The sequence below is a fragment of the Magnolia sinica genome, chromosome 2 (assembly GCF_029962835.1).
Source record: "Magnolia sinica isolate HGM2019 chromosome 2, MsV1, whole genome shotgun sequence".
Classification (NCBI taxonomy): domain Eukaryota; kingdom Viridiplantae; phylum Streptophyta; class Magnoliopsida; order Magnoliales; family Magnoliaceae; genus Magnolia; species Magnolia sinica.
The window spans coordinates 136,398,224-136,411,173 of NC_080574.1; the positions used below are offsets into that span (position 1 = coordinate 136,398,224).

General features: G+C 40.7%; 1 protein-coding gene across 1 annotated transcript in view; it reads right to left on the reverse strand.

Moving 5' to 3' along the window:
• Positions 1 to 1,164: 1,164 nt before the first annotated feature.
• The window catches only part of LOC131237816 (DExH-box ATP-dependent RNA helicase DExH3-like), a 38,578-nt gene continuing 26,792 nt past the window's right edge, over positions 1,165 to 12,950 (reverse strand). The window contains exons 12-19 of the mRNA XM_058235819.1: positions 5,777 to 5,980; positions 5,494 to 5,563; positions 5,207 to 5,355; positions 4,667 to 4,975; positions 4,313 to 4,372; positions 4,003 to 4,155; positions 3,759 to 3,869; positions 1,165 to 2,060 (exon numbers count right to left, since the gene is read on the reverse strand). Coding sequence (XP_058091802.1) covers positions 1,593 to 2,060; positions 3,759 to 3,869; positions 4,003 to 4,155; positions 4,313 to 4,372; positions 4,667 to 4,975; positions 5,207 to 5,355; positions 5,494 to 5,563; positions 5,777 to 5,980 — 1,524 coding nt within the window. The 3' untranslated portion in view covers positions 1,165 to 1,592. The remainder of the gene's footprint in view (positions 2,061 to 3,758; positions 3,870 to 4,002; positions 4,156 to 4,312; positions 4,373 to 4,666; positions 4,976 to 5,206; positions 5,356 to 5,493; positions 5,564 to 5,776; positions 5,981 to 12,950) is intronic.

Genomic DNA, 12,950 nt, shown 5'->3' on the forward strand with positions numbered 1-12,950 from the left:
GAGGGCACGTGACGAGCACATGAGAATGGTGCATGAATGAAGGCTGGGGCCCCCAAATGTAAGATTTTAATGGAGGCAGGGAGATTTGATTTGAAATCCAAAAGGGAAGAAGCATTTATTTTAGGGTGGGGACATTTGCAGCAAAAAAATTTCAAAGTGTAAGAACATTTGTTCGGGTGGGGCCCTTTCTGGTCAAACTTGAGTCTGTCAAATCCGAACGAGAAATAAATGGAGTGTTCCAATTTGCATTTTTGTTGGTGGGCCCATGCCTTAAATGCCATGATGTCGACCTTCACTCAGGTGGGTCCCACCTTGAATTCATGGCTTCTGGATGATGGTTGGTTGGGATCTAACAAATAGGGATTGGCCCACATCTACTACCCTAGAGTCTGTTGGTTAGGGCAGATCATCTAGATCAACAACGAGCCCTCCGTTTTTCCTCAGGCCAGCGTCCGCACAGAAGACTAATCTTCCAGTGATCCAGACCGTTCATCTAGTGGGGCACCATACGATTTCATTTCCCTCCTACTGGGATAGTTCTGATTATCAACTGGTGGCCTACGAATGAAAGGTCGAAAAATACATTTGGTGCAAGGCCCAATCTTAAAACGTGGGCCCCATGTACAGATGATTGCCCACCCGAAAAGATACAGCTTTGTTCATCCCAGCCGTTGTATAAATTTCCTCGCCCAATTGATTGGGTGGGCCATATAGGCAGGCCTAACCTGTCTGTTGAGGGCATTTCAGGAACAAAATGGGGCAAACGCCTAAAAAAGAGGAAAAACTCTATTCAGCTCCCACCCCACAATACGGGCCCAATCAGGTCCGATGATCAGTGATTTTTGGGTGGCCCCCACAAAGATGGGCAGTATTCCGAATCGCTATGGAAGCAGACCATCATAACTATCTGGTAAGTAGGGGCCTGCACAAGGAACTGTAAGAGCAACGGTCCACATTCAATCACTAAAACTCGCAACAAAATGGTTTGAATTGTCCAATCACTGGCATTTCAGCCTAGAGACGATCAAGTGGCCCACCATATTAATGTTCCTGATCGTTGACCATTCTCACAGTCATACTGTGACGAGGGAACCGTATAAAAGTTTTATCGAGCAACCTGCATATGAACATTCAAAGCAGTGCAGAAAGAAAATTGGACGGTCCGATGAAAGATGTGCATTTCAGGAATAGATGGTATAAATAAGTTGGAACTTGGTTACAAATCCTACACTGGTATTTTTTAATGATTCTCAACAACAAATGATAATATACAGACTGGTGTTTGCTGCCTTAGATCATCATAGAAGCTCATCTCTTTTTATGTATGTAATCTTTCTATTCATGCTTTCTGATTGAGGGTCATGACAGAAGGAAATTTTCTTCTGCCTCTGAAAATGAATGGCTCGAAGGGAGATTGATCATCGTTAGCCGTACATTCTGACCGGATGAATAGGATTGTCAGAGCTGGATATAACCTCCGTGCCAAAAGGGTCCCGCCCACGTTGTAAATCAAGCCAAATTCCACAATGGTGGCATCCATTCTTGCAAAATAAGTTCAATCCCATGTATTGTCTTTAGCTTTGGTTTCTCTTCTACCTTCGGATTTTACGCTTGCTTTGCTGTTTCTTGTTGCCACTCTTTTTCAGCAGCATCAACGTATGGTCAACCTCTTTGTGGCTTGATGTAGTCTCACCCGTCAGCCATTCCACAGCTTCGGCTGCAGCATCTTTCTCTGCAAGCTTTTTGCTGTTACACGGCTGCCCGACAAACTGCATCCCATTAAACTCAGCCATGGCTCTGAATTGGTTGTTCTTGAGCTGCTTTGTCTTGTACCTTGGAGCTTCGTGTCCAGCTCTGACAAGCAACGTTTGCAGATGGCTCTTGGGATTGTCGCCCCCAGAGCCCGTGCTGCTTCTTGTAAGTGGCAATGGTGATTTCGAGGGTTTTAGCTCCTGCCGGCCAAAGACAAACTTGCCTTCACACGGGTCCTCTGATACAAGCAACCGCACCGCTGATAGGAGCTGTTCATTGACGTGGATGTCTGTTTTGGCATCAAGAAGCTGCCATCAAAAAGCATATCAGCAATCAGCAGTATGCTTTAATCAAAACAGAGAAACAATAAGAAATTTATCAATTGAAATAGCTAATATGAAGCTGTCTGCCTTTCGAGGTGAAAACGTGGTTCTAAAACAAGGTAACTCGACTTAAATCTCGGCTGAGTGAACTTGACCAAATCAAGACTCGGTTGGGACCCGACAAGCCTCATAGAGTTACTCGCCCGATATTTATGACTCAACTAAGTCACTCGCCCAATGACAATAACAAGTGAGGACCACTAGTGGAGAGACGAGTTCCCAATTAGTGTAGGCTTGCACCAAGGGTTGGCATTGAGCCTGTACTTTTTTTGCATTAGTTATGGGCGAGTTTATGAGGCATTTGCAAGAAGGGATACTGTGGCGCATGTTGTTTGCAGATGATATAGTTTTGATTGACGAGATGAGTGGTGGCGTAGACAGATGAGTGGTGGTGTAGACACAAAGCTAGATAAATAGAGAGGTGCTTTAGAATGGAAAGGATTTAAAATTAGTTGTACTAATACAGAGTAGATGGAGTGCAATTTTAGTAACATTAGGAGTGGAAATGAGGAATTAGTGACCAAGAAGTTTCCCGAAACTACTACTTCAAATATCTTGGGCTGATTATTCATGAGTGGAGAGGTCGAGAAGGATGTTTCCCAATCCAAGCTGGGTGGGAGAAATGGAAATGTGTCTCTAAAGTTTTATGTAATCGTTGTATACCACTCAAACAGAAAGGGAAATTTTATAGGACTAGCTATAAGACCAGCCATGCTTTATGGGACAGAATATTGGTTACGGTAGCTAAAATGAGGATGCTGGAGTCACAGGACCAGGAAGGATAGAATTAGGAATGAATGCATTCGAGGGAACAAGAGTATCACCAATAGGTAATAAGATGAGGAAAAGTAGACTAGATGGTTTTGCCGTGTGCAACAGACCAAGAATTACACTGGTTGGAGAGAGTGGGTTGGTAAGAGTTGAAGGCCGTAAAAGGGCATGGGGAAGGCCCAAGAGGACGTGGGTGGAGGTAGTATGAAAAGATTTACTGACCTACGGTTTAACTGTAAGTTATGGCATGATGATAATGATGATGATTAAAATATTGAGTCAAGTAAGGACTCAATGAGTCTTCAAGTTAAACCGTCCCGGGAAGATATCGAGTTGAATTTTCAAAGTATGGATGAAAAAGTTTAGAGTCTGCCCTATGAGTTAGACAAGGACATGCAGATTACATCAGATGAGATCTAGAGGTGTCAGACACAACAAACCATGAAATGCAAGCTGATAAATTCATTTTACAATATGAATGATTATAAAGATGGGGCACATCTTGGCAAGTGCAGGTTTGAGTAGGGAAAGCTACAGCTGCCACTAGAAAAGCCAACTTAGATGGAAAACTTGCGACCTGTTTGGAAGTACTGCTAAACCACTATTAGTTCACAATTTGAGAGGAACCAATCCATGTCGCATTTGGGCAATGTGGAAATGGAAATTGCACTAAGCAATCCTTCAAAAAAAGAAAAGAAATCGCACTAAGCAATGTTTCTATTTTCCAGATTTTTTCTGCCCCTAAATCATCATTTTGGGGCTGAAGCTTCCCATCTGCTGCTAAAAAAGCAGAATTTCAGAACTATCCAACCCTTGGAAGTATTTCTGGGACCACCGTAACACAAGGTTTACCTTTTGTTGAATTAGTTCCTCAAGCTCTCTTTTTAGCTTTAGGTACGTTTCAGAGAGTGAAGGCTTCATGAAGAACTCCAAGTATCCATCTAACATTTTCAAGTGCCCATCCTGCAGAATAGCAAAATAATGTAAAGTAAATTTCATTCACATGAATAAATACAAGCATTAAACCTGCTTGGATATATAAACTGAGGAAGAGATCATAATCCATGAAGGTGAATATATTGGCACGGCAACTTACAAGTCCCCCTTGACAGATCTCTCCGCCAAATAGAAGCAGTACCGAATCAGATACAGCTGTTGAATCCCGGAGAAACACAGAGTTCACTTTCACCTTCTCGTTGAAGACTAGCCATGGGTATGGAATTTTCTGCTCCCGTGCATTGACTGAGTTCTAGAGCAGAAACGAATAAAAAATAACATCAAATTGGAAATGTTAGAGCATAGGAGAGGGAATATCGGTACATAACAGTACAAGTCAAAAAGTAATGCTTTACAAAATCCAATATCAACATGAACAAACATAGCAACAAAAAAACAAACGTACTTACAGAGTAAAGAAGGACCTGGCCATCCTCCATTGTCTTTAATGATATCGATTTCTGCTTATTCTGAAAAATAGCTTAGGATTAGTGTTTGTAATGGACTCAACGATATTCCTCCTAGACTAAAACCAACGCTACCTATTAGTGTGCAGGCTTTTGTTATCTAGAGCTTTTAGCTATCAGTGACTGCTAAAACATGTTTAGTTTAAATGCTAATATAGCATTCTTCAAGGATAAACAACAGAAACATTAACATTGAACCAATTGTTTTCAAATTTAAACATGAAATACTGGGACCCGTAAGTTATGGCGCCCATAATAGTAGCCAGATATAAAAAGAAGCTAAACAAATGAACTCACCACGACTGAGGAAATTCCAGGATAGAGACCGGCACATATGATGGCTCGGATGAGGTGTTCATCATGGCTCCATGAATTGTACATGCCAGAATTGGCATCAACCAGACCAGTATCTTTAAGCAAAAAAAGGAATTGCTTTCGGAGGGAATCAATGGCTTTTAGTGTTTGTGATGAGAGAAAATTCCTCCAGCAATAATCGTATCCGGATTGCTCCCTTTCAGCATCTTTCCAACCGTCGTAGGCTCGGACCAAAGCCAGATGGTCACTATAATCTCGAGCAGAAAATTGAGATTTTGCAGATTCAGCAAGCTGCAAAAAAGAAACTAGAGATATTAGATAAGAAGCTCATTACTGGAGAGTAGTGATAAATCTATGAGAAAATAAACTTTGAAGCAGCGTATGCTAATAAAATAAAAATTTTATGGGAAATTGAAAAAGGATATTAAAAACAGACTAGAAAAAGAAAATGAAATCCCTAATTAGGATAACATGGAATGGTTGAACATAGGTTAAAGTAAATACATGGGCCAGTTTACTTACATCCTTCTTGTCGAATGGCATTAAAAATGGATCTCTGACACTTAGACCAGCAACAACTGTTAATATAGGATCGAGGCAATTGAATATGGCCCCCAATATAAGCATCTTTCCAAGTTTAGGTTCCACAGGGAGCATTGATAAGTGGCGCCCTGACAAGCAGTTTACAAAGTATGAGGCCAAGCAGAGAGGTATGCTCATCTTAAGACTGCAACTAAGTTCATTTGTCTAAAAATATCTACAATGTTGAATAACAAAGCATCAACGTACACCGGGCAGAACATGCGCACCTAGAACCGTAAGATTTTCATTCTCATCCAAAGCCCCAATGATTTTCAGATATTCAACAGCATTTTGGACCTGCAAGATAAATGTCCTTCAGTAACTGTTATAACATGAGCCATGCAGAAAGACACTGTGGGGCAAACAGAAGTGGAGGGGAAGTTAAGGAAATGCTACCAAATTCCTCAGAAAAATAAAATAAAAATGTGGAGGTTGCACCGTAGTTGCCATGCAGGTAATTCAATGAAAATATGCGAGCAGAAAGAAAAGCAGATCACAATCTACACATACCGACAGTAGTTCAGGCGATTGTAAAGCCCTAGATAAGAACTCTGAAATGCTTCCAAGCTGCAGACTCTTAATTTGCAAGCAAAGAGATTGTAGAGGTGTCCTTAGAAGTTCCGGCAACTGGTAATCTGCAAATGCATCATACACACATCTGGGATAGAGATGGTAACACTCGCCAGGTTGAACACGACCAGCTCTTCCTCTTCTCTACATAAAAGATCACCAGAAGCAGATATAACTACGCTAAGTGAAAAGTCTCAAAGAATTTCTAACAAGAGCAGAGAAACTTTTGTCATGACACTAAAGCGATGTTAGGCTGCATTTGCATGCACAAGTGGGTTGAATTGGGAACGTTCAGTTTAATCAAGATGAAGTAAGAAAAGTTAATGGTGTTTCCTAGTATTCCTAATGAGGAAGTAGGCTTCAAAATGCAGGTGCGCTTCTTTCAAGTCCAACTTGAAAATCATATAATAGCAATTAGTAGCCAGGACCTCAATATGATTGAGAAGGAAACTACAGCATCATTCATCGTCAGCATCAGCATCCAAGCACGCCCTTAAGCTTTTAATCAAATAAAGTGCATCATACATGCACTACAAAGAATGGAACACTGTTCATACCAAACAGCTACATAAATTTTAAGGAGCAATGATCTCGGCACACATCCTATAACATGCATCTTCAAAGTCCACGGTTACTCATGAAACGCCTGTTTGCGAACATATGAAAAATGAATATCCACAAACCCAATTCTGTGGCCACATCACATGTTTTATAATTCCTTTTCTTTTTTCACATGCAAAGAAAAAAAAAACTCCATTTCAGTGTTTGTGAACCCATGGATCAATGATCAATTCAACTCAACACTAAACTCACCTAATCTATAAAAAAAAATGAAAAGAAAAGATCCAGGGATGCATTTACTTTTCCACAATAATATACATTTCTTTTTTGGAGACACACACACACACATAGCTTCTAACCTGTTAAGTGCCTGTGAGATCCAATCCTCCCAATACCATGAGGATCACCTAGTGCAAAAATCAGCCTTATCCAATCATCAAGTGAGCCACACCATAGAAAACAGTGTATAGCCATTGACAAATAGCAAAATACAAGTGTTGTCCACTTAGTCAGTGGATGGGGCTGATTTTTGCAAGAAGTGTTCCTCATGATGAGGCCAATCTATTGAATGGGTTGGATGTCCCATGCACTTAGCAAGTTAGAAGTAAACTTGGACACCGAGTCAAGCTTGGCACAACTCAGTTCGGTTCGGCCAGCAACCTACCCCAGCTCGAGTTCTGCTCGGTCCTCAAGCCTGATTGGCCAACTCAGCTCAGTTTGGTTAGTAGCTCAGGCCAGTTCGAACTCGAGTTTTTGAGCCAAGTTCGAGTTTTGAGCATTCGAGTTCAAGCTCCCAAATACCAAATTCCCAATGACCCAATGACAGGGACGGCCGGGCTATTTATGGCGAGCGGCTTGGTGTCTAGCTTTACCAAGCACCCAAAATGAGAGAGAGAAGGTAACCTTGTTGTGTGCAGTGTGCGAGAGAGAGAGAGAGAGAGAGAGAGAGAGAGAGAGAGAGAGAGAGAGCCCACAGGATGCTTGGCTTGCTTGCTTTGGGGATGACCAGACGAACAGTAACGAAGAGAGAAAGAGAAGGGGGCTCAGGTCAGCTTAGGGCACCCATGGGGTGCTTGACGGACAGGTAGAGAGAGAGAGAGAGAGCGAGAGAGAGAGAGAGAGAGAGAGAGAGAGAGAGAGAGAGAGAAGGTGGCTCGGGTCAGTGCTCGCCTACTCCAAGGACAACTGGACGAACAGGACAGGGTTAGAGAGAGAGAGAAGGGGGCTCAACGCTTAAGTCTGTTGGGGCAAAATGAGAAGGGGGCGGACGTTTTCTTTTTAGTTTTTATATGAGCGGGCCCTTTTTTATATTATATATAATATAAAATATTGATTAAGTTGGCATGGCAAGATGAGAAGGGGGTGGATGTTTTTTAAAGGCTTGGCTTGGGATTCATTTTGAGAAGAACAAGTTGCCGCTATGGAGAATGGTGTTGCTCGCTGTGTGGTGGGCAGTTTGGGAAGAAAGAAATGACAGATGCTTTAACGGGATATCCAAATCAGTAGATTACGTCGCAACTAGAGCTAGATTGTTAATTGTTGAATGGGTTGTTAACATAGAAAAATTAAAGGGCTGTAATCTGCTTTTTTTTAAGGCTTTTAGTAGGCTGTGTAGCTCCCTCGGTGGTGCAGCCTATTTCTTTTGTATTTCCGGTTTTTTTTTCCCCTTAAATCTAATTTGTAACTTTTCAAAAAAATAAATAAATTTGAGTTTATATATATATATATATATAATTAAGTTATAAGTCGAGCCGAGTCGAGCATAGTCTAATTCAAGCCTAGCTTCGAGTCGAGCTCGGTTTGAAAATTTTCTGAGCTAAAAAAAACAACTCGACTTGGCCCGAACCCAACTTTCAAGTCGAGCTTATCCGAGCCAAGTGAGTTAACCGAGCTAGCTCGTTCATGTCTAGCTCTAGTTAGAAGTTATTAGTTGGGTGGACCATTCTGGTCCAACCAATTGGACTTGAGACCTCTCTCTCTCTCTCTCTCTCTCTCTCTCTCTCTCTCTCTCTCTCTCTATATATATATATATATATATAGAGTGTTCGTAATATTGATACTATCAGCCGATATTGTCAGTATCGCAGTCCAGCGACACGATATCCTCCGAAAGAGACCAAGAAAGTAATTAAAAAAAATTACGCGGACGACATCATTATCCAGAAAAATCGAAAAAAAAAAACAGAGAAACTGGATTTCGGTACCTATACAAGAGATCGTCATCATCGGAAGCTTCCATTCAGTGGGCCATTCGAATCGAAGCTTCTTTCATAGGTTAGTGCAAACAAAATCTCCAATTTGGGAAAGAAATCCATCAAAATCCGAAGAAATCTGAATATTTGGGCAACATCGGGGGAAATCCTCCTCGAAATCTGGAGAATCGTCGCCGAAATCCGAAGATTTGGGAGATATTTTGGGGCTGGAAGCCTCTCTGCTTAGAAAAAAAAGGGCGTCCGGCCCTTTTTTTGGAATAGTGGTGTACCGCACACCACTAACTGGTGTGTTGACGTCAGCAAGTTCGGTGGGTCCCATCATGAGGCATGTGTTATATCCAAACCGTTCGTCCATTTGGCGAGCTCGTCGTAAGGTTTGAGCCAAAAAATAAGACAGATCCAAAGATCAAGTGGACCACACTGAAAATAGCAGTGGAAGATTGAATGTCTACCATAGAAACCCTTTTGGGGGTCACAAAAGTTTTGGATCGATATGATATTTGTTTTTCCTCCTCATCCAAATTTGTGTGACCTAATGAATGGATTGGATGAAAAGTAAACGTTATGGTGGGCCCTATGAATGTTTTAATGGTGAGAATCAGTCCCCACTGCTATTTGTGGTGTGGTCCACTTGAGCTTTGGATATTACTCATTTGATCTAAAATGATCTCTCCAAATGCATAAACGGTATAGATATAATAAATATATTACTGTGGGGCCCATTTAACTTTGAATCGTTCATACAACTCGAGTTGGAGGAGCGTTTTGCGACATCTTTGCAGTGTGGTGGGAAGCGGATGATGTAGTGAGTAAACTCTGTGGGGCCCACTATAATTCATGTATTTTATCCGCTCCGTCCATCCATTTTACCATATAATTTTATGATTTTAGCCCAAAAAGTGAAGCATATCCAAAGCTCAAGTGTACCACACCACAGAAAACAGTGCGAATTGAACATCTACCGTTAAAAAATCCTTGGGGGCCAAAGAAGTTTTGGATCAAGTTGATATTTGTTCTTTTCCTTTATCCACATCTTTGTGATCTTATGAATAGGTTGGATGAAAAATAAACATCACTGTAGGCCCTAGGAAGGTTCCAACGGTGGAAATCATTATTCCTATTGTTTCTTGCAGTATGGTCCATTTGAGCTTTGGATATGTTTCAAATTTGGGCTCAACCCCTAAAATGATCTGGAAAAACGGATGGCCAGTGTGGATAAACCATGTATATTCGCAGTGGGCCCAACAAAGTTTACTTAGTACTGTAATAGTGTATTTGAGTGGATTAGGTGAGACCCCAGACTCACCTAAGACCGTACAGCCCCTACTGTGGGGTCCAACTTGACGTGTGTATTCTGTATCCACACTGTCCATCCATTTTTTTCAAATCATTTTACAGCATGATCCCAATAATTAAGAAGATCCAATTATCAGGTGGACTATACTCAAGGAAACTGTGGTAGTTGAACATGGTACCATTAAAAACTTCTTAGGGTGCACCTTAATTTTCCCTATATTTTATTAGGCATCAAATCTGCTAATAACTTCACATAAGTTTGAATGAAGAGAAAAAACAATTATCAGCTTGATCCAAAACTTGTGGCCCACTATTAGTCAATCACCATTGTTTCCTATGATATGGTCTACTTGATTATTGGATCTGCTTAATTTTTTGCATAATGTCTTACAATGATATGGAAAAACAAATGGATGGGGTGGATACTAGATATAGTTGTCTTAGTTCAATCAGACAACGCATAACTTAGGACCCTATACAAAGGAAACTTATTATGTGCCCTTCTTTTTTGAGATTTTATAATTTAAAAGTGTGTACTAAGGTCTTTTTTAATATTTTTAATAATCCTTAAAGTTTCATTGAAAAATTCAACTATTTTCCCAATGTTTCCCCATGTTTCCCAAAAAGTGCAATAAATTATGCGATACAAATGATATATCCCATGCGATAACCGATACATTTCTGTATCCCAAGGGTGCGATACATTGCGCGATACTGATATTTCGAACACTGTGTGTGTGTGTGTGTGTGTGTGTGTGTGTGTGTGTGTGTGTATACAGTTCGAATTATCTCCGATATTATCTTTATCTCCAGCTCAACGATATCGATAACATTGGTAGCGATACTGATAACGTTGATAGTATTAGAAATTCTAGGTATTAGCAATGTATTGCTAAGTACCGCTAAAGTATCAATATCGCTAATGTAATCGCCAATATTTTCAACTATGTAAATTCTAAGTGTCGCTTGTATTGCCAATGCATCAATATCGCCATTGTATCGCCAATATTTTTTACTATGTAAATTCTAGGTAATGCTTGGATCATAAGTGTATTGACGATATTTCCATCGTAAATTTTTATTTCAAAGTTTTTTTCATGGGCACATGGTTGTATGTAGTGTTCAATCTGTCATTGATAATATCTTGATATTATCAATATCGCAACATTCGCGATATTGAGACCACAAAGTTTTGTTTCATTTCCAATTGTTGATGATTTCTTGGGGAAATATCATGTGTTGTTGATATTTTGTAATATCGATGGATGTTTGGATAGAAGGTTGGATGGTTAAATAGGCTGGATGGGATGGTTGGACTGATTTCTTACAACAACACATGCTTTTAAGGCCCCATTAAATGGAAACTTGTTATATATGCATTATTTTTGCAATTTTTTTTTAAAAAAAATATTTCCAAATATGATTTTAACATATCTTGAAGTTTTGCTGAAAATTCCACCGTTTTCCCCATGTTTCCCCACATTTCTGGTTATCAGCGATATTATCGGCGGATATCGATATTGTTTCCATATCCCTGGCCAACGAAACTTGTAGCGATACCGATACTTCGAACACTGTATATATATATATATATATAAAGAGAGAGAGAGAGATAGAACATATAAGATCGAATCAAAAGCCCAGACACATTTCCTTAGAAAAAAAAGGACATTCTCATTCATATAACTATAAAAAGAATTGCAGCTCAAGTTCAAAGTTCGGATTAATGCAATAAATGGAATTACTAAGTATTGAAATGCAAGAAATTATCTCATTCATTCTTGATATCATAGATTTATGTAAGTGAACAAACCATTTCATAGATCTACCACGAATAGATGAGGACTGACCACCTACAACCCATTTTAAAAACTGAATTTTATTCAGCAAAGCCAAGAGAAGCATAAACAAAGCACAAAAGTTACACACACACACACACACACACACACACACACACACACATAAAAGAGGGGCAAAGAAAGAAACTAGCTAAACATACAACACACCAGCCCCACGGCTGGGAGGAACCCCTAATAACATCAAGGTGCTTGGTCCCTAAACAAACACAAGACTCAAGAAAAAAAAAAAAAAACCCAGCTAATGAACCTCTTAAGCCGCGAAAGCAGCGGTTGTTCCACTTGGACCAGATGGCCCAAAGAACTACTAAGAAGAGGATTCACCACTACTTTCTGCCTAGTAGCCTCCCATCACCTGCACGCCAAGAACAAAAAAGATCATCAATGGAGGTTGGCATCACCCAGCAAACCCCAGCCAACGCTAATACTCAATATCAAATCTCCAAAGAAAAGAAGCAATGGAAGAAGAGGTGATCGTTGGACTTGGCATCTTGGAGACAGAGAACACAAGCAATTGGGAGAACCAAACTCCTTTTTATGTGATTATCTATAGTAAGAACCCGATTCTTATTGACTTGACCAGCTAGGCAAAAGCTACCACTTTGAGGGGAGCCCCATAAGACCACATGGCACCCGAATGGCAACAGACAATCGGAGAGCCCGACGTTGCAAGAATAACGTAGAAAGATCGCACCGAGAAGGTCCTTGAACTTGCGTGGCTCCAAACCAGATAATCATCTGCCCCCTTGAGATGGGGACATGACCTATAAATGAGAGAGAAAAGCCATTAGGTCCAAAATTTCCTTGTCCGAGAGGTTTCTCCTCAGCGGCGGTAACCAAACCCCGCCCTCCCTTGCAAAGAAAAACAATCGGCGACAGAGATGTTTTCAACAAAACTGAGGGCTGCTAAGGTAGGAAAGCATACCTAAGGGAGGAGTCACCACATCAAGGGTCCTCCCATAATCTAATACACTCTTTGTTCCCTAAAGCAAACCTCAAATTTGAGAACGCATTCAGGGCCACTTTCGCAAACGCTTTCCAAAGGAGGGAAGAGCTATAAAGGGAGGACGGTTTAGTCCACCATCACGACGGGGAGGGCCCATACTTAGCCGTTAGGATCGACCTCCACTGAGCAGCAATTTCATCTTCCGAAAGGTGGCCTTCCTATTCCTTAATGTCCAGGGCCTG